The sequence below is a fragment of the Wyeomyia smithii genome, chromosome 1 (genome assembly GCF_029784165.1).
Source record: "Wyeomyia smithii strain HCP4-BCI-WySm-NY-G18 chromosome 1, ASM2978416v1, whole genome shotgun sequence".
NCBI lineage: Eukaryota > Metazoa > Arthropoda > Insecta > Diptera > Culicidae > Wyeomyia > Wyeomyia smithii.
In genome coordinates this window covers 203,079,836-203,101,895 of record NC_073694.1, presented here as the reverse complement: position 1 = coordinate 203,101,895, position 22,060 = coordinate 203,079,836, and the positions used below count along the sequence as shown (strand labels likewise).

Here is a 22,060-nt window from a genome sequence, read left to right as displayed (position 1 = left end):
AACCTGCATTGAAACATCTCTTTATCTTTTGCTTTCGTTCAGTTTTGGGAAATCATCTCAGACGAACACGGGATCGATCCGACCGGCCACTATCACGGCAATAATGACCTCCAGCTGGAACGAATCGAGGTTTACTACACGGAGGCCAACGGGAACAAGTACGTACCGCGTGCGGTTCTCATCGATCTGGAACCAGGCACAATGGATTCGGTTCGACAGTCTCCCTATGGAGCACTCTTCCGACCGGACAACTTCGTGTTCGGACAGTCCGGAGCAGGTGGGATTTTTTTCCTAACTACCTTATGAATAAAGATTGCATCAATCAACCAATGAATATTTTCCAGGTAACAACTGGGCCAAAGGTCACTACACAGAGGGTGCCGAACTGGTCGACAACGTACTGGACGTGATACGCAAAGAATCGGAATCCTGTGACTGTCTGCAGGGATTCCAGCTGGCACATTCGCTCGGCGGAGGCACCGGTTCCGGGTTGGGAACACTACTAATTTCGAAGATTCGGGAAGAATACCCGGACAGAATTATGGCCACATTCTCCGTCGTGCCGTCACCGAAGGTGAGTCAAACATACTCCGTCCATAGTCGTAATGTTTCATTACTGCAGCTTGTCATTTCATTTGTCACGCAGAGCTTTATTGCAAATCAAATACGCTGTAAATTTTTAATTGCTTTTCGTCTTATCTAAACTACCTATTTCTTTCTTTTCATTTTCATTTGTATCCGTCTGTCTCGTGACGTACCGTGCAATGTGTCATCCGTCGTAATACCAAAGGTTTCGGACACAGTCGTAGAGCCGTACAACGCCACACTGTCCATCCATCAGTTGGTTGAAAACACCGACGAGACGTTCTGTATCGACAATGAGGCGCTATACGATATTTGCTTCCGTACACTGAAGCTCACCTCACCAACATACGGTGACCTGAATCATCTAGTCTCTGTAAGTATACCCGAGTACTAAAAGCTTTCCTACTCGATTAGGTTTCCGACGTCGTCCTCGAACCGTACAATGCTACTCTGTCGATCCACCAGCTGGTGGAGAACAGCGATGCGACAAACTGTATCGACAACGAAGCACTGTACGACATCTGTTACCGGACACTGCGACTAATGGATCCAAACTACTCCGATCTTAATCACTTGATTTCTGTGAGTTAACCGAGGAGAAAATTTCGCTGACTATCATCCAAAACCTAATAAATAAATATACCCCATAATGAGATTCTACTATTTTTTTAGCTCACAATGTCCGGCGTTACCACGTGCCTCCGCTTCCCCGGCCAGCTGAACGCGGATCTGCGAAAGCTAGCCGTCAACATGGTACCATTCCCGCGGTTGCACTTCTTCATGCCCGGTTTCGCGCCGCTCACTGCCAAGGGTTCGCAGCAGTACCGCGCGGTGACCGTCTCCGAACTGACTGCCCAGATGTTCGATTCGAAGAACATGATGACAGCATGCGATCCCCGGCATGGACGCTACCTAACCTGTGCTGCCATTTTCAGAGGTAAGAACCCTACCAAAAATAACCTCCAAACTTTGCCGTCTTCACCGAAAAAAATCCCACCCTCGAAACGAAGGCGGTATCAAATTTCCACCACTTAAGCCCCCGCTGGATTTTACAAAACTTCGACACAGATAACACGGCTAATTGTACAGCCGGTACGATTCGCCCTCGCCCGTCAGTGGAATTTAAATTATCTCACTTCAGGTGTAAAAATACTTAATGACGCCTAATGAAGAAAAATATTTCTTACTTTCGCTCTGTGCATGAATAGCAGCAGCAGAGCAGCATCGCTTATCTGTGGGTTGGGCTGAAGAGCCGCCCCGAAAGCGGTGCACATTCTTTCGACCCTCCACTCTATGATGGTGTAAAATTTAGTGCCATCGACACCCCGCCATGGATGGGTTGGCGTAGAGAAGGAAAAATCTGGCATTTGACTCTGAGTCAGTAGATCGCAGGTGGCCTCGCCTCGGCACTGGTTTGGTGTAGAATGTCATGACGCAAGCGTTTGTTTTCAGCATGTAATTATACACAGAGCCAACTATGCGCGTTTCAGTTCAGAACACAAAGCTATCAACTTTCCCCCCCCCCCCCCCCCACACACACATACACCCGGAAGACCGTTTGCATTGTCGCATCTTTACCGGAAGCTGCCAAAAACGCGGAGGATAAAACTATGGAAATGGTGCGATAATGGTTCTTGTTATTCGAATCTAATTAACAGATTAAAGCGCAGCAGCGCGAGCGAAGAAGGAAATAAATTATTTTATCGCAATTCTTTCCACCTCATTTGGTTGCTGGTTTTTCGTTGTCACAGAAGAAATTGATTATTAATTGGTTAGTTTTTGTCGTGAGACCAATCTTGATCTTTTCCCCTTTTTTTTGCAGGCCACATGTCGATGAAAGAAGTCGACCAGCAGATGTACAACGTGCAGAGCAAGAACAGCAGCTACTTCGTGGAATGGATTCCGAACAACGTTAAGGTGGCCGTGTGCGATATCGCTCCCCGTGGTCTCAAGATGTCGGCGACGTTCATCGGAAACACTACCGCCATCCAGGAGATCTTCAGGCGCATCTCCGAACAGTTCACGGCGATGTTCAGACGGAAGGCCTTCCTGCACTGGTACACGGGCGAGGGCATGGACGAGATGGAATTCACCGAAGCCGAATCGAACCTGAATGATTTGATTTCGGAGTACCTGCAGTATCAGGAGGCTTCCGTGGATGATTACGAGGACGGTGAGGATGTGCCCGACGAGGAGGAGCCCCACCAGGTGGAATAGTAGAAGCTACAGTGTTTCTGTCAGACAGCGCGTTGCCTTACAGCCAAACGTAAGAAGAATGTGTTCCATATTTTCTTTTTCCTTTGTTTTATTATTAATGACAGAGGTTAACAGTCCCTTTAACATAGAAGACGAAAATATATTTAAACTTGTTTTTTTTTTTTTTTTGTTCATCTATAATTTATTTGACACGGCACAAATACAATTTAATGTTTAACGGCGCCAATTATATCTGGTAGCTTACTTTCTAAAGTATCTTAATAACTAAAAGCAAATTTTTTATCCTCGCTGCCGACTACGAGCTGAAACTAAATGTAACTTAAAGCTATAATATTTTGCATTAAAAGCACTGGTTTACTGTATGATGGTTTTCATTGCCATAGGTAAGCACATGTTCCGCTGCTGGGCCAAGATATTACGGACTGACATATTGGGTTGTCTCCCTCGGGCCCTGAGAGTATCGTGCGGGTCTGATTGCTGTTTCCGGATCCGGGGTCTTAACTGTTGTAGTATACAACTTACATCGGCTCACCCCTCACGGTACTTGGCAGCGCTGCATTACGTTGCCGTTTTTCTCAATTCCCTTTTTCATTCTTGTATGAGCATCTACACAACGAGGTTATAATAAAGTTTGTCTGACGACCATTATATTCCGTGTTTCATTTCGTTATCGTAGTCAACAGGTTATGAGCTCAGAATTAAATCCGCGGCGCGAGAAAACAGTTTTTTATTCCAATGCAGTACTGAATAATATTAATTTGTTTAATAACCGGTTAAACTTGTAAAAGTGCATTTGAAAGACAGTCAACATGGCGGACGCATAATTCGTAGTGGAAAAGTTAGGTGATACAAACTGTACTACGTGGCGTTTCCGCATGGAACTGCTTCTAATTAAGGAGGAGCTGTATGAGATGGTGTCTTTTCAGAGGCCGGATGCCGTCTGGTTGACGAAAGACGGAAAAGCACGTGCAATTATTGGACTTTCTTTGGAGAATAATCAGCTAACGCATGTCATGAAGCTAAAGGGATGTGGGAAGCGCTTCAGAGCTTCCATCACCGGTCCTCATTAGTGAATAGGATCCATGTGTTACGGCAGCTACTTCGGTTACAACTTGAGGAAGGTGGCAATATGGCGAACCATATCGCGAGCATTTTGGAATTGTCCCAGCGTTTGGAGGCGATGGGTGATACGTTGAATGGATTCTGGATGGTAGCTATATTGCTCTCTAGTTTGCCACAATCTTACGACGGGTTGATCGTCGCTCTAGAAAGCAGAAAAGACGATGAACTAGATTTAGAGTATGTTAAAGGAAAGCTTTTGGACGAATGGAGACGAAGAAATGAAAATTCGATTCATCAAAACAAAGCTTTGAAAACTGATGAAGGTAAAATGTTTGGTTGGCGAGTAAAATGGAAGGGCATTTTCGTAAGGATTGCCGTAAGCTGGTAGAGGATCGAAAGAAAACTGAACGACAGGAAAAAGAACAAAATGCAAAAGTGACAAGAGCAAGAGGAAGAATTTTGTTTTGCTAGTGGCAGTGGAAGCATGAGTGGTGGTGTGGCATGGTTTATGGATTCAGGTGCTACATCACATATGGCGAGTGACGTTTCGAATTTTAAAGCAACTGCAGGCGTGTCGATCACCTTAGCTGATGGCAGCAAAGTTTCATCGAATGGATCTGGTGATGCCAGTTTAATTACCGTTGATGGAGAAGGGAAACCTAGAAAGATATTGATCAAGGAAGTTCTGCGCGTACCATCGTTGAAAGGAAATTTTCGATTAGCAAAATGACTGATGGAGGATATACGGTAATTTTTGAAAGTTTCGGCTGCAAGGTGGTTAAGAATGGTGTCGTTATCGCAGTTGGTGAACGAAATGCTAGTTTAAACCAGCTCAAAGAATACAGAAAAGCGTTGTTAACTATGACTCAACATCAAGACAACTGTCAACATATGTGGCATCGTAAATTGGGCCATCGCGAACCTGGAGCTATCAAACAAATTGTACGAAACGAGTTGGGATTGAATTTGAAACTGATTGATTGCGGAATCCGATCAGTTTGCAAAGTCTGCTGCGAAGGAAAAATTAACAGAGCACCGTTTCCTGCATCAGAAACAAAAACAGTAGGAGGGTGGTATCCAAGACACGACCGCATAGTTGACGTAGGACTATGATAGTTTTATACTTCCCTTTGAGGCTCTGTTTGATTTGAGCTCGTTTAAATTTTGGCACGGTTCGGTTTTGGCACACATGTGCCAAAAACGAGCGATTATGTCAAATCACATTTCTTAGTTTTCTTGATTATTTTAACCAATTCAAGCTCAACATCCTCCAAAAGAAGGGTATTTTGGCTCTTTATGTTGCCGAAGCGGATGGCCGGAATCGGTAAAACGGTTCCTGGAATATGACCGCAACATGTGCCGGTAATATAATGATCATGATCTAAGCAGTACTAAGCCTCTAATTACTCGGGTAGTAATATCAAGTATCTAGGTCGTCAGCCTTAATTCATAAAGCGACACCTCAAACGACTTGGAACTAAAACTAGTTTATTGGTAGAAATATCTATGAAAAAAGTCATGAAAAGAGAACCGTTCATTTTTGGCATGGTTCAATCTTGACAACAGAAAAATTCTGCCGTGTCGTGTTTGGCAAAATCGAATAGGGTCTGTATTTTGATTATTTGTTTTATATTATCTTCGATATTGATGAATACCATTCGTTCTGATACAGTCAATTTTCTTCAATACGCAAAAATGCAAGCTTCTATACAGACCTAAATTGAGTACGATTTAGTAGAAATTAAACAATATTTATTTGTCTTGTGAAAGATGGCTCACTCTCCGATCACCAAGCGGCAAAGAGAGTTCGTGGAAAAAATAACGAGAAAGAATTACAGTTTATAAACAAAAATGTATATTCACAGAAAATTTAAAATGGACATGAGAAAATCAAAGTGTAGAGTTCAAAAAAATCACAGGAGGGTTGTGTGCAAAGCCACGACCGCAAGGTTGAAGTAGAATACTTTTACAAGAAAGATAACCCGGCTGCTTGCGTGTCAGTCATTTGGATATCGGATTTGTTTCGTATATACCGATTGTTAAGCACAGTATCAACAAATCGTAATAAACATCATACTGCTGTGCATTTGCAGCAGCATCAAACCTCAGTTGCAGTTTATTAATAACCATTCATTATGCTCTCCAAAAACATTTAGTAGCCTTGAAAAAGGCCGATTGCTGCAATGTCAATTTTCATTCAATTATTGCATAAATGCTTCATGGTCAGATATACCCGCGGCAACTGCTTCGCTATTCGTAGCCATGTCACAGTTGTGGGCCACAACTTGTGGCCGCTATACGCTGCCATTGGTATCCGCTGTCCCTGCATCAGCTGGCCCAGCTGCTATCGATGCTGAGATCCGCTGCAACTAGTACGCTATCCATTGCTACCCCACAGCTGTGACCGCTATCCGCAATCGCTGGTATCCACTGCACTGCTACTGCTGCTGCTAAGGGATGACTGCTGTTGTCGCTGTCTAGAACCACAGACTAACAGACATAACACGTCGAACAAATTTCCAATAAAATCATCGTTTGGATGATTCCAGTACTTTACGTTAGTAACACTAGCACCATCTGCTGTCGTGTTCGCGCTGCGTCATGTATTTCGACATCAGCGCCAGCGTTACTGCATGTGTCAAATGGGGAACTACAAAATAAGTATGAGATTGCATGACAGCGCTCCAGGCGACGTTTTCGCGCGATGATTGCTATTCGATTGAAACTTTGAAATGAACGTTATTTGTGGCGATGGAGCTAGGTTTCAGTGTTACGTCTGTTAGTCTGTGCTAGAACTATTATGAGCGTCTTCGGCTGAAACAGGCTCTAATAAGAGAATATTTTCAATTGCTAGGTATATGATTCTGTCGACCGTGCTTGGGAAGCAATCATATAACGACCAATCAGAGGTCGAATTTTTCGTTTTGACAAGGCTTGACTATTTTCAATAGTACAATAGTTTGAATAATAAAATTACAATTATCTTCATTTGGGAAGAATCTTAGAAGATTTTACAATCTATTGCTGCAAGAACGAAGAAAATGTTTCGAATACTAACCCATTTATTAGCATTTGAAATTGGACATATTTTTCACTTTTTTCGGTTTTAGATTTTCATTTCACATCCCTATGTAGCCGAACTTCCTGAGAGAAGTATTCTACTTCAAAATGCACTCGTAGTCTCTTACCCGAGAATAATAAAACACTTCCAAGAAATGTTGCACTAGTAAAAAGACAATTTCCACGTGTTGTAATGTGCTGGAGCACGAAATCTATGTCTGTGATAGGGAACCTTCACGTTCACGAGGCATGACTGGAGAAACGCGTCTAATAATGCGGTAAAATTTTTAATGTCTTTTTGTGCAAATTATTGTACTCAGACAAAAACCTGTTTTGAATTGGATGAATTTTTAGTGAATAAACGTTAACCGTTTGTTATTCAAAGTTGGTCATGCTGATCGCAGCCTTAACGCTGCCCCTACAGTGGGGGGATTACTAAATAAAGTGAAAATTGGACAACTACAACAGAATTTGATTGCATCCCGTACAGAATGTCTGCTTGTGTTGATGCCAGAAAATTTTTAACCTTCAATTATTTTTTTATTTGCCTTCAAAAAAGCATTGTGCTGTTCAAAATCGGTTGCTAATTACAACCTTTGAGCTGCCCTAACATTGGGGGAATTAAGATACACGGACAACATGCACTGTGGAGGCTATTTCACATTCAGTAAATTAGACGGGTGCGACAAATTTAAATTGCTAGGATGCAACACAGAATGCTTGCTTGCGTTGATAAAAATTATTAACTTTCAATGACTTGTTTATTTGCCTTCAAAAAGGCATTTTGATTCCAAAAATTGGATTTCCTGATGGCAATCTTCATGCTGCCCCAACACGGGGGGAATAATGGCTGTCTGGCGACACACGCTGAGAAAAACCGCGCTGCTCCTGAGACGTGGTGACCAACCACAGGGCTAGTGCTGCTGCTGAGGAAGGACGACTGCCGTTGTCGCTGTCTGATGCTATGCTATGCATAGCCATGCCACAGTTGTGGCCGCTATACGCTGGCCTAACTGCTGAGCAATCGCAACACTATCCGTAGCCATGCCACAGTTGTGGCCGCCATTGGTATCCACTGTAACTGCATCTGCTGGCCCTGCTGCTATCGATGGTGAGATCCGCTGGAACTGCTACGCCTATCCACAGCCATGCCACAGTTGTGGCCGCTTTCCGCTATCGATGGTACCCACTGCTCGCTCCCGCTGCTGCTAAGGGAGGACTGCTGTCGTCGCTGTTCAGAACTGTTATGAGCGGCTCCGGCTGAAACAGGCTCTTATATAGGCCAAATAGCATGTTTTCAATTTCAAGGTATATGATTCTGTCGACCGTGCTTGGGAAGCAAGCATATAACGATCAATCAGGGGTCGAAATTTTCGTTTTGACAAGGCTTGACTGTTTTCAATAGTACAATAGTGTGAATAATAAAATTACAATTATCTTATTTTGGGAAGAATCTTAGAAGATTTTCCAATCTATTGCTGCAAGAACGAAGGAAATCCATCGAATACTAACCGATTTATTAGCATTTGAAATTGGACATATTTTTCACTTTTTTCGGTTTTAGATTTTCATTTCACATCCCTATGTAGCCGAACTTCCTGAGAGAAGTATTCTACTTCAATAAACAACGCATTTTATCTGTACAACGAACCTAATTTATATACCCTGCTATCTACTTCCACCGACACGTACAGAGTTTTGTTGTCCCTGGTGGCGCAGCGTATTTTGCGGCACCCGAATAATCATATTGAATTCTGATATTTGCTACTATACGAAACAAGAAGAAGAAGAAGAAAAAGACAATTCAAACGGCAATTCGATTGTGTTCCAGATCGCAAAACGATACCTGCGCGTTAACCCAACACGCCCCACTGTACGCCGACAGCGGCAATGTAGTCTTCACTTGGCTTGGCTGCATACAAATAAATATCGAGTTATACTGCACTGATAGACGATGAGTGACCAGCGCTCTATTGATACATTGCTCGGTGCAGTACTGTTGCCTGTGCTAGCATGTTCTCCTTCAAGACATCAGTAACATTCTAACAGCAGAACGTAAAACTGTCTGATAGTGGAGGTGGTTACGAACTTTCCGAAAAAGCTTCACTTTCAAGACATCAAAATAGTCTAGGCTCATGGAAGCTAACATTAGTTGACCTATTGGGACGGGGAGATTCTGTCAATTTTTTTTTTGCCACTGCTATACAGGATATCACAGCAGGCAGTTGGTGTCTACTCATGAAGTCTGTGCCAGGCGTACTCGCATGTGATTGGTACATTGTTCGTGAAAATTCGACCTTGAAATTTTTATGAAATTTTCACTGTTTAACAATGAAATGATAATGATAACTGAGGAATCACAAAATTGTCCATCATTTTATCAATCCAACAACATATTGATTATTGTAATCAATCATGTGGTTACATCAGTATTACCGTTTGAAATCTTTCATTCCAACGTTACACCTTGGTTTTAGTTTCCGCAGAATGTATCTCGATATAGTGCGGTTAGACGTAGTCCTACGTCAAAAACAAAAGCTATTTTAGATATGGTGCACACAGATCTTTGTGGCCCACTAGAAGTACCTACACCTCGAGGCAATCGATTTATTATGACGATGATAGATGATTTTTCTCGGTATAATAGTGTATTTGTTAAAACATAAAAGTGAAGCGGAAGATAAAATTGAAGAATACGTGAGTTTGGTCCACAACCAGTTTGGGAAGAATCCAAAGGTTATAAGAGCGGACAATGGTGGCGAATACTCGGGCTTATCTCTAGAACGTTTCCTGAAGCAGAATGGAATTATTCTCCAACAAACAATAACTTACAGTCCTCAGCAAAACGGTATCGCTGAGAGGAAGAACCGTAGTTTGACTGAAATGATGCGGTGTCTTCTCGCAGAAGCTAAAATGAGTAAAAAATATTGGGGCGAGGCCGTGGTTACAGCTAACTTTTTACAGAACCGTCTTCCAACTGCCCCGGTGTCCAGAACACCGTATGAACTATGGAAAGGTAGGTTGCCCCATTTTAAACATTTTCATGTATTCGGTTGCGAAGCACTTGTATATGTACCCAAAGAAAAACGACAGAAGTGTGACGTCAAGGCTGTGAGAATGACGTTCGTCGGATATGATGAGAATCGTAAAGGATTCCGGTTTTTGGATAAAAATAAAGATACAATACTTTTCAGCCGAGATGCTAAGTTTTGCGATAGCGAGTTTACTAATGAACCACTTCTTACTACAGCGCCAAAAAATTTGGAGATGGAAGTTGATTTGAAGGACGTGAACACAAGCCAGGGACTGGGTGACCCTATGCAAAAACCATTCATAGCGGATAGTATAAACGGTGATTCTGTAGAGGATGAAGAATCTACATACGATGGTACATCTAGCGAGGAGGAGCCTTTCACTGGATTTCCACGGCGATCATCCCGGAATAACAAAGGAGTATTACCGAAGAGATTCAGGCACGAATTGAAAAGCGCGAAAACAAATGGAGTAGAACCAAAAAATTTCGAAGATGCTGTGTCGAGATCCGACCACAAATCTTGGATAGAAGCCATGGAAAGTGAAATCACATCGCATCATCTGAACGAAACTTGGGAATTAGTCGAGCCACCAGCGAACAAAAAGGTGATTGGTTACAGATGGGTTTTTAAACTCAAACGGAACGCATCAGGTGAAGTCGTTAAATATAAAGCAAGACTAGTGGCGCAAGGTTTCGGCCAACGCTATGGGCTAGATTATGATGAGGTATTTGCACCGGTTGCAAAGCAGTCTACGCTTCGTATGCTTCTTGCTATAGCCAGTGATCGTGGAATGTCACTCAAGCACTTGGATATAAGAACAGCGTATCTTTATGGAAACTTAGAAGAGGAGATTCATATGCGTCAGCCCCCTGGTTTCATACCAGCAGGAAAGGAAAAGTTAGTTTGTCGGCTACGGAAGAGCGTGTACGGCTTGAAACAGTCGGCACGCTGTTGGAACAAGTGTATCGACGATGTTTTGGTGAAAGCTGGGTTTCGACGAGGTGTTGCAGATCCGTGCCTGTACAGTAAAATGGTTGATGGAAGACAGATTTACATTTTGATATATGTCGATGACATTCTTGTCGCTTGCGAGGATGAGAAGCATCTTTCGGAAGTTCAGGATGAGCTGAAGAAACATTTCGAAATAACAGAGCTTGGTGATTTACGCAGTTTTCTAGGAATGGACATTGAATCTAAAAATGGTAAATATTCAATCAGTCTAAAGGGTTATACTGAATGTCTCACAGAAAAATACAATCTTACAAACGCAAAACCTGTCAAAATTCCAATTGATCCAGGTTACGCAAGGGATGCAGGAAACAGTAAACTCCTCGCCCAGATATAGCTGCGAGTATGTCGATACTTGGGCAGAAGGTGAGCTCACCGACAGAAGCGGACTGGTCAGCAGCCAAAAGAGTTCTCAAGTTTCTCCACACAACTAGTGATTTGAAGTAGACGTTCAAAAATAAAACTGATAAACGTTGCTGGGTTTTGCAGATTCTGACTGGTCGGGTTATGTAGCAACGCGAAAGTCTACAAGTGGATATGTTTTTTTTGTATGGTGATACAGCAGTTTCTTGGTGTAGCCGCTAGCAAACATGCGTTTCATTATCTTCCATGGAAGCGGAATATATTGCACTTAGTGAAGCGTGTCAGGAAGCTGTATGGCTTAGGCAGCTTCTACTGGATTTCGGCGAGCGACAAGAGGACGCAACAATTATCAATGAAGATAATCAGGGATGTATTTCATTTGTGAATGCCGGTCGCACATCGAAAAAATCAAAACACGCCAATTCTTCGTGAAGGACATTTGTGAACGTGGAGAGGTTAAATTACAGTATTGGCCGTCAGAGCAAAACACAGCTGATTTATTCACAAAGCCACTTGGTATTTTAAAGGTAATGCAACACAGCGAAGCTTTGGGTCTATCGTCGGGTCTATCATATAATATGGAGCAGCCGCACGAAGTAGAGGAGGAGTGTTTTAGTATACAACTTACATCGGCTCACCTCTCACGGTACTTGGCAGCGCTGCATCACGTTGCCGTTTTTCTCATTTCCCTTTTTCATTCTTGTATGAGCATCTACACAACGAGGTTATATTAAAGTTTGTCTGACGACCATTATATTCCGTGTTTCATTTCGTTATCGTAGTCAACATTAACGTGTTCTTGTCGTTAGGCTGGATGCAGGTGGAAGGGGGTAGGACTAAACTGGGGCGTGGATGGATTTCAGGAAAACGTATATAAGGGACATGTAGGATAGGTCACGGCTCGCCAAGGCATCACGAACAGGAACAGCCGACTGCCTACCTTCGGCCTGCAGGGAAGCTATTAATTTAGACCTGGCGTCACGGTGTACAGGGCATGACCAAACAACGTGCTCTATGTCGTGATAACCTTCACCACAGGCACAGATACCACTTTCCCCGAGCCCAACACGACGGAGATGCGCGTCAAATCTATAGTGATTGGACATAAGCCGGGACATCACGCAAATGAAATTCCGACCTACTTCCAACCCCTTGAACCACAGGTTCGTCGACACCTTGGGGATTATGGATGTAACCACCTTCCCAGTTCCCCTCTGGTCCAAGCATTTTGCCAACTGATGATCGTATTCTGACGTACAAATGAGAAAAATTCATTAAAGGCAATTGGTCTTTCATAAATTCCACCGTTTGTTGCGCCCACCTTAGCCAAAGAGTCCGCTTTCTCATTGATGATGATGATGATGATGATGGTCCCGCCTCTTACCCCTACAAAGATTTGAGGTAGACGATTTATCTATTAGATAATTCGTTATTACTTCAATTAAACCAGAAAGCAAAAAAAAACGGACTGGTTCTGTCAATACAGATATAAAATCCTCCATAATATTCCAATGCTTAAACGGCAGTATTACTGAATAAAAAAAAATTTAAACACAAATTTCTAAGCCGTTCTACGACCAAGATTACCAAGTTCTAATTATTTTACTTCTTTCAATCAATTGAACATTATTCACATCTGAATTAGGCCAACACCCAATCTAGCCCACAGCTAAATTGCTACAGTCCCAACAAGGCCATTCCCGCCGAACTCAGCAAGCAAAGCACAGGTAAACCGTGAACTCAACATGAGACTCATGAGGATGTCCTCACCTAGGGAAGTCTAGAAAATTTCCAACCCGAAAAAGTCCTAGAACAGCTAGGAATTTCAACGTCCAAAGACAATCAAAAGTGTCATAATTTTCCCGAGTAATCCGACGTATGTCCAGAACTACTCAAAAGTTTATTGTGTCACAAAAACTCAATTTTCATAACATACATCAGCATAATGCATCTGTATGTATGTAAATAAAAAAAAAAACCTTCATTTTTCATGTCATATATTAATTTAAGAAAGGTAGTCAATTATATCTGTGTAACGCGCGCGATTCTCAAACCTTTGTAGACTTCTCATTTTTTTTTTACTACTACATTAAATACAAAATCCATCATTATCATCGGGACGAACATAATAGTTTTTACAATGCTTAAATAAATACTAAAAAGCTGTTACAGCAAAAGTCCACATAAAATCATCCGTTATGAAAACTTCGTCAATTTAGTGCGTGAATTGTAAAACATTTCTGTTTAGCTGCCTAAAAAACAGCTTTGACGTGTGGAATACATTGTCTCTTGAACTCAAGTAGCGTTGCTGCACGTTTGACCTGTGTAGGCATCGAATTGAACACTTTAATTCCTTTAAAAAATAATTAATTCTGCGAAGCTCCAAAAATAAACTTTGGTGTTCGAATTTCTGTCGCGTTTCTAGTATTGTATCTATGAATATCACTTCCTCTCACAATTCGATCACACAAATATCGAGGCAGCAATCCGTTAACTATTTTAAAAATGAACACCATCGCGGGTACGTCACGCGGATGCTCCTCCTCTGCATGTAGTTTTGCTATGTGCTGTGCAACTGCCAATTGTTGCTCGCACGTCATGCGTAGCCATAGCACTTTCTCGAGAAGATTCTGCTCCTGCAGTAGGAACTTCTGTTTGTGTTCATCTCGCCTCGATCGTTCAGCCTAGCACTGCTGTTTTAGATGCTAGATCCGCTGAGGGTAGCGAGTTTCCTTCATCCACTGCTGCTGTTTAATATCGCACCACCGTTTTAAGCCTAATTCGCTTATATGCAGTCGCTACCTGTCTAATTGTTTGTTGTAAAGATTTTATTAGTTTTCATCATTTCTAAAAATTGATACAATTCCTTATTTCTGAAAATCAAGCCAAAGTAAATTTTCTTTGTCACACCGAGAACAATTGAAGATTTCTTTCTTATCTGTATGCTCTATGAATTCCTCATCTTTGTTTAATTTTCACTGTGATGAAGGGTATCCCACAATAAACTGCATTACGGTTGAAAATTACCTAGTTGACCGATCCGTTACGAACTTTCAGACAATAAAATTAGCAATGGGCGATATTGTATCGATATCGGAAATATCGATACTTTTGAGACGATATTTCGATTTTTTGGATCGATACACAAGCGTCCGATACTCTACCGTATCGATACTGAAAACCGCGATATTTGTATCGATATTCTTTTATGCATACGGACCAGCTAGCTGACATGTTACAAGGGCTAACATCTCAATGTGTACACGAGATCACTGCCACTTTTGATACGCTATGTTATGCTGTCTGTCAGCGTCAGTGGAGCCCACACATCGTAGAACCGCTGCGATGTTGGCTGCGATAAAGCAAAGCAAATCGGATGGAGATGCCAGCTAGTTGATACGAGCTGGAACCACTGAAAAGCTGCCACTGTCAGTATAAGTATCGCACAAGTCTAAAAAACTTAAGCCTGTATTACACTCTTTGACCAAGCGTCAAATATTTGGCACTTTTTGACAGATAAAAATTTGGTCGAAGATAATTATTTGTCACTCTCCAATTTTAACATGAGGCAAACACGGGCAAACAACAACCATGATGTCAAATAAATTTGACCATTATGTCAGAAGGTCAAAAATTTGACCATTAGACAAAGAGTGTACTACAGGCTTTAGATGGAGAAATAGATAGAGAGAATGTTGTGAGCCAAACGAACTGTCGAAATCTGAGCCAAACGCAGCATAGGGCCAAATTCGAAATTTGTTTTACTTAAGCCACACATTTAAAGCCAAAAAGGAGTGCTCAATAATAACGTGTTCTCAAATACTTTCAAAAATAGGCATAGCTCTACATTGCATTATTAAGGCACAAAACTTATATTGTTTCGCTGACAATTGATTAAAATATTGTTTGTTTACATTTATACTCAGCTTCATTTGTTTTTATTTCAATTAATTCTACTTTCTGCGTTAAAATGCATCCACAAACCCCTCAAACGAAATTCAACGTTATCAGAAATGATGTTTGGCTTCGAGCGGGAGCCCAACTAAAACGTAGCCCAACTAAACATAGCCCAACGAGCGAAATTTGACTGCATTTTAAAAACAAATATAAGTTTTCTGGTTACACTGTTCAGATCGAATATTTGCAAGCGGAAACTAACTCATGCTTTTCGTCGACACAAGTTAGCAGCGTTGCCAGGTCATTTTTTCAAAAATCTGGAAAAGGCAAATCTGGAAAAAATCTGGCAGTCATTTCGTGGGGTGAAAGGTTAATTTTTCGAGTAAAAGTTTTGGGGTACGCAAAATTTGAGGTGACAAAATTGCAAAATTTCGCGCCAAAATTGAAGTGATGACCTTTTTGCGGAACAGAGAAAATAAAATCTGGATAAAATCTGGATCATCCATGGAAAATCTGGATAATTGGACATCAAAGCTGTCTACCTGGATACATGTTCAAAAATCTTGATAATCCAGCTAAATCTGGATACCTGGCAAGGCTGCAAGTTAGAGTACAAGTGAAAAAAAAAATTACAATATTTATTAGTTAGAAAAATTCAGCGGTAGACTTCACTATCTTATTTTCGCTGACATATCTATCTTTTTTATGTCATCAACTTCCTCATCAATTAATATGGAAGTGTGTCAATAATTTATACAAATAAGACGGGAGCTTCACAGCCCATTGTGTTGTGAAGTCATTTGATTCATGCTGCTCTAGAGAATGCGGATAGATACCAGAAAAACAACAAAAAGTCGGCACATCAAATTTTCATTGCTGGAAACCACCAAAATTTTGCTGATTTTTGGTGTGCTGTGCTTCCAGCAATCTGTTCAGCAAAATGAAATTTGCTAATTATTCAGTAATGCTCAATTGCATAGAAGTGACAGGTCGTTTGCTGCATGTTCGGTAAAACAAAATACAACTTGCTGGTTGTCAGCTATGACAATTTGCTGTTCATTCAGCAAAGCATAAATCAATTCGCTGGTTAACCAGTTAATTCAAGGGAACCATGTTTCCGTCAGGCACCAGATTCCATCCGCCCATCGGATCATAGGCAAATTGCTGTTGAACTAGAGATGTATGATTATCATTTCAACTTTTAAGTTCATCTAGCCCAACAAGGACTTAGCTATGGTCCCATATTCGCTATCAGGAGCTTAGCGATGATCCCGTTCCAGCTGCACAGCGATTTGGCGCGTTTTACTAATGACAGCTTGACGTAAATTTTTTGACATATCAATTCTTTTGCTGGATTCCAGCAACCATTCATTTACTGTTTTCTGTTCAGCAAATAGTTTTGCTGTATTTTCGCGAATCACTGAATCGAATACTGGTTTTCAGTAAATTCAGGGTGGCCACTCAATATCAATTTTCAATTTCCCGGTTTTTTCCCGGTTTTCCCGATGATATTTAGTGAAATTTCCCGGTGTTTTATTTTTAAAACATATGAGAAAAAAAATCAATTTTCACATGCTTATTTGTGCCTTGCAAAAATAGTGTTACAAAACTATGAAAAACATTCCTCCTTCATCGTGTTTAGCTGTTTGTCGACTTTAGCAAGTACCTTCATGGTGATCTGCTGCACAATCGCCCTCTTTATCTCCAAATCGTTGACAATCTTTGCCTTCTCGCGCTTTTTTGCTTCCTTCTGCATCTTTCTCTGTCAACCTTCTCTCGAGCTTGCAGTGCTTCTGTATCAGGATGCCAATGAAATGCGTGGGATAAATTCAAGAGTTGGGGCATAGAGTTTTTGTCTTCTAGAAAAATGTCCTTAGGCAAAACTTCAAGCGGACTTTGGGAAGAAGAGCCTCGAGTGACCAATGAAAAAAATGCACATGATGCACTAGATGCATTATGCAAAATGCATGAAACGTTGAGATCTGTTATTTCAAAACAATTTTTTTTTCGAAAAACTTCGATCCTGGGACTTTGAAATTTTCGAGCTGGGGTCAATGTAATGTATAAGAAATTTTCTCGTGGTCCGTAAAATAAATTCAACTGACACTCTGAATAAACAATTTGAAAAAAAATAATAATTTAGCTACTGTTTGTTTTTGGTATAGAAAAATTCTGAGAAATCTTTAACAAATAGCTCTTCAAGGTGGCGTCTTTCCCCAACAAAATCAAGTAGTCAAAAGGTCCAACACAGAATGAAAAAAATTTTTTTGCTGCTTGTGGTTAAAATCATACCAAAAATCGGGAAGTACAAACCGGGTAGCTCCGTTCCGGTCCGGTTCGAAATAAAATCGAGACTCGAAGTTTCCGGTCCTATTTGACTTTTGACCGGATTCTCCCCGATGCGATGTCGAACACTATTCACAAAAAGTTTCAATACGCCTCCCGCGACGCTGATAACTTTTTGACTTCTTTAAAATCTGACAATATATGTTACGGAACAGTAAATTCATCCACCTGATCAAGCCTGATTTTATTTGACGCAGATCTTGCTGCGAAGCCGCTGTCGACTTTAACTGAAACCAACAACCAGCTTTCCCCTATCCGGCAGAATCATGCCAGTTAGGTAAACATAAAAAAAACAGGGTCTCATGTTGACATTTCCTCAGAAACTGTTGAACAAATAAAGCGGCAGACATGAAGGAGGATGATTTTCCCGGCGTGAAGCCTAATTTCCCGGTTTTCCCGTATTTTTTTCCCGGTGATTTAAAATTCCCGGCTTTTTCCCGCTTTTCCCGTTTTTCCGGTAAAGTGGCCACCCTGAGTAAATGTATTTATCAAAAATTCAAAAATTGATCTCAGCTATAGTATCGATACTTGTGGTATCGATACTTTTTGACCGATATTTTGAGTATCTCGATACTTTTGGTTCTTCGGGTATCGATACTGAAGTATCGATACTCTCCGTCGTATCGCCCAACGCTAAATAAAATATAACCCATTAGTAAGCTTTTAGCATATTTATTTTATTCAACTTCTATGCAATAACCGTTCACTGGCACTAGTTATTAGGCACGTTTTATGCGATTTAGTGATGGGAAACTTATCGATAATATCGATAAATGCGGGACATCGATATTATCGTTATTTATTTGACGTTAACGATAATTATCGATATTATAAGGGTGAGCACAAGTCAGTGCGGCTGGTTACTGGAGGAGACCCAAAAGAAGGAGACCTCACCTACCCTACCCCAGGAGTTGCTTTTGCCGCTAGGTATTTGTTGGGTGCGTTGGGTGCTGAGTTTCTGAGAAAAAATGGTAACTAAAAAGGTATTTATAGTTTTTAGTTTCCTAAAAACAAATGAACTCGACAACATAGTGCTGGAGAACTTTAAAAAAATATCTAAACTTTTTGCACCATCTCATAAAAAGCAATGATACGAAATTGTAATAAAATGCATTTTCTTTGGCTTGCCAACTCTTATAATATGATGGACATGCATAGCGGTTAGCGAACCTATACATTAGAGAAATGACAAGACACTCACCGTTAAGGCAACTGTCAACATCAAAACGGATAACGGCAATGCAAAATGATACAACTCGCCCGTTTTGATGTTGACAGTTGCCTTAACGGTGAGTGTCTTGTCATTTCTCTAATGTATAGGTTCGCTAATAGCGGTAGTCTATTGGTAACTCTCTGGTAATTGTTTAGTTTAACTGGGAACTGTTTAAGTTTAAAGTATCTGTAAGCCAACAAACAATTTTTAGTTCCACTAAAAATCCAAATCAACAAAATTGTTGCGCCAATAAAAGTGTGCTGATTTTTACAGCGGGTAGACAAAATAATTGAGATAAATAAAACTCTCTCAAATTTTAAATTGCCAGAACTTTGCGAAAAATGAATCAATTTTGATGACCGGTTTCATTTCACTGGAAAACTATCCTAGTTTCCTAGTATTACTTGGGAACTTGGTGTGACCAACCTACACCGAAAATGTTTCGTATTTCAAGAGTGTGTGTCAAAGTGTACATTTTAGCAACGCATAGAACATTTTAGGCAACTAAATTGTCTATCTAGAATACTTCATTTAAAAGAATCTGAGATCACCGATATTATCTAAAATCATTTTTCGTTTTTTAAATTATATTTTTTTCAGAGTAGGATCCTAAAATCATTTTTTATATTTTTGAAGGAAAGTTCAGATAATTTTTACTAAGATGAATTCCTTCATAAGAAAAAGGTTCAAATACAGTTAGGTTTTCTTACGCGAGGGATACATGCCTCGTGAAAAACACATGTTAAATCAAAAATCCTCTTGATAAACCGCTTTAATTCAAAAATTCGTGTAAAAAACCACGTTAATTTGAAAATCTGCATAGATAACCTTTTAGAGAAAATCCGCGTGAAAATAATCTGACCTTTTTAAATGTTAATCCAGATAAATTTTCAAACGCAAGTTTGCAAAGTTGCTCGGTTTAATAAGACCTACACACCCACGATGTTCGATTGAATTCTGCTAGAGTGCTGCAAGCTCAAAGAAAATTAGTACCCAACAGGGAAAAAACCGCCAAAATCAACACCCATACTTAATAAATTCATACCTCGATGATTCCTTGGCGAATTTTAAATCTTTGGCTACCAATGAACTCGAAATCAATTCTGATTCATTGACAACATATAAACCTAAGTGAAACAAGAAGTCAGAAAAAGTTCTACGCGTTGCAAAAATGTACACTTTGGCACGCACTTCGGAAATCTGAAACATTTCCAGTGACCCTTGGTCCAGTTCTCAAGTAATACTAGAAAACTAGGACAGTTTTCCAGTAAAATGAAACCTGTTTTGTCAAAATTGATTCATTTTTCGTAAAGTTTTGGCCATTTGAAAATTGACAGAATTTTGCCTGCTTCAATTATTTCCCTGATTATGCAACGTTCAAAACGAACTTCGGCTTGAAACTACACCGTAGAAAGCACTCCCGGCGTGAAACCCGAAGACTTTCCAAAACAAACTGCTTAACTCGTCCGGTTGTTTGAATTTTCATTCTCAGTATCGTAAGATTTGTCATTCAAGGTCTTAACACAACGGATACGTTGCGGCTGCGTTTGCGGCAATTTGACAGTTAGCCCATACATTTACTGTCAAATTAACGTCAATGCAACGTTAACGTATCCATCCTGTTTGGGCCCTCACTGTCTCTGTTTTTAACAGATTTACATAGCAGAATGCCATTTGTTAAATAACGTTTGCAATGAAAAAATGGATAAAAATTGCCGCTTTTTCATGGGTTTACCTTTAATCGCACTGACGAAACTACTCATGCATCATCAATCATAGTAACCCATGACTTAAAAAAAAAATTGACAGATTTATCAGTCAAACTTAACTGTGATAGTGAAAAAAGTGAAGCTACTTCGTTCAGAAGTGTGCGCGTTCAAAGAACGGTACCCCGCCGCGTCAAAAACGGACATCGTGCGGCACTTTGTGGACGCCGGGAATGCTATTCTGACATCTACAACACCTTGACACTATTGGACAACGATCAGAGCATCGAAAGAAAGCCCGGTTCCGGACGGTCAACGACCCTGAGCGACAAGAAGCTTCAAAGGATGCTGAAGAGGAAGACCGAGGGAAAAGTGGCTAAATTGCTACGTGCACTTGGCCGGGAGGTTGGTGCATGCGCTGAAACAGTGAAAAAGTATCTGGAGAACATGGACATACATGTCAGGAAGCGGCAGTCTCGTCCACTCGTCCACTGGTCTCGGAGCTGCAGGCAATGACGCAGTGACAGCGGTTGAATAAGTTAGTCAAGTCGATTTTCCCGGCGAAACGCGACGTGGCAGTGGTGATGGACGACTAGACCTATCTCACTCTGGATGGCAACGGCTAGCAGGGCTCTTCGTATTTTACCTCCCCCACGAAGGAACTGAGCACCGAGGTAAAGTTTATTTCACAGACCAAGTTCCCCAAGAAGGTGCGGCTGTGGTTGACAATCAGCGAGAAAGGGATGTCAAAGTTGCTTTTCTTTCGTTCCGAGCTGGCCGTAAACGGGGAAATTTATAGTACGAAGTGCCTGACAGAAGTTGCGTCGTTCATCAAGAGATATCATAAGCGCGAAGACACGGTGTTCTGGCCAGATTTGACGTCGGCCAACTACTCGAAGCGATCGTTGGAAGAGATGGAGCGGCTGAATATCGATGTGGTACCGAAGTCGGCGAATTCGCCCAATGTCCCCCAGCTGCTTCCCATCGAGAATTTCTGGGCAAACTTGAAGCGCAAGATCTATTCCAACAACTTGTCGCGAAAACGGAGGAGGAGTTAATAAAAAAACGAAGAAAGAGCTTGAAAACATGACTACACGCATGTTTTCGTCCGCCATGGCGAATGTTCCGGTTAACTGCCGGAAGGCCGCACGGAAGGACGTCATATTTTTTTGCGAGAAAGCTAACATGATTACCTTTCATGGGAAATTTATCCAACTCAATTATCTCTAAGACATCACCATCACCATCTGAAAAAAGTCCATTTTTTCTACCGCAAACGTTAGCTGTCAAATTATCGATACTTATCGATAAAATCTATAAAAGATCCGAAATTTTCGATTGTTATCGATGTTTGTTTTGGGCGATATTTCCCATCACTAATGCGATTATTGATTATGTTGATCGTTATATGTTGCGGTCCAAATTCAGCAATAGTAAGCAAGAAATACTATGGCAACACTTTCTCAAAGCGGATGGTTGGTAAATTTTGCAACACACCGCGTACGTCGAGTAACGTCAAAACCGGTGGACGAAGCCGCGAGAGAGTGTAAACAAGACAGAAGCATTTT

At 41.0% G+C, this 22,060-nt stretch overlaps 1 protein-coding gene and 1 long non-coding RNA gene across 6 annotated transcripts in view; one reads left to right on the top strand and one right to left on the bottom strand.

Moving 5' to 3' along the window:
- LOC129724017 (tubulin beta chain-like) overlaps positions 1–3,450 on the top strand; it is an 81,062-nt gene extending 77,612 nt beyond the window's left edge. For 2 of the 5 annotated variants that reach the window (XR_008727865.1, XR_008727861.1), the window contains exons 2-7: positions 43–277; positions 345–574; positions 791–958; positions 1,258–1,522; positions 2,408–3,116; positions 3,186–3,450. Coding sequence is in view for 2 of the 5 variants with exons in the window: in XM_055678614.1 (XP_055534589.1) it covers positions 43–277; positions 345–574; positions 791–958; positions 1,258–1,522; positions 2,408–2,802 (1,293 nt within the window). In the remaining 3 variants the exon portion in view is untranslated. Of the gene's footprint in view, positions 1–42; positions 278–344; positions 575–790; positions 959–1,257; positions 1,523–2,407; positions 3,165–3,185 lie in introns of those variants that run through there. The other 3 variants (XR_008727864.1, XM_055678614.1, XM_055678603.1) reach the window with 3 other exon arrangements.
- On the bottom strand, positions 2,955–14,387 carry LOC129724038 (uncharacterized). The gene is made up of 2 exons (XR_008727866.1): positions 4,447–14,387; positions 2,955–4,066 (listed from the first exon to the last, which is right to left on the bottom strand). It is a non-coding gene; the product is annotated as an uncharacterized LOC129724038 (long non-coding RNA).
- Positions 14,388–22,060: the final 7,673 nt, after the last annotated feature.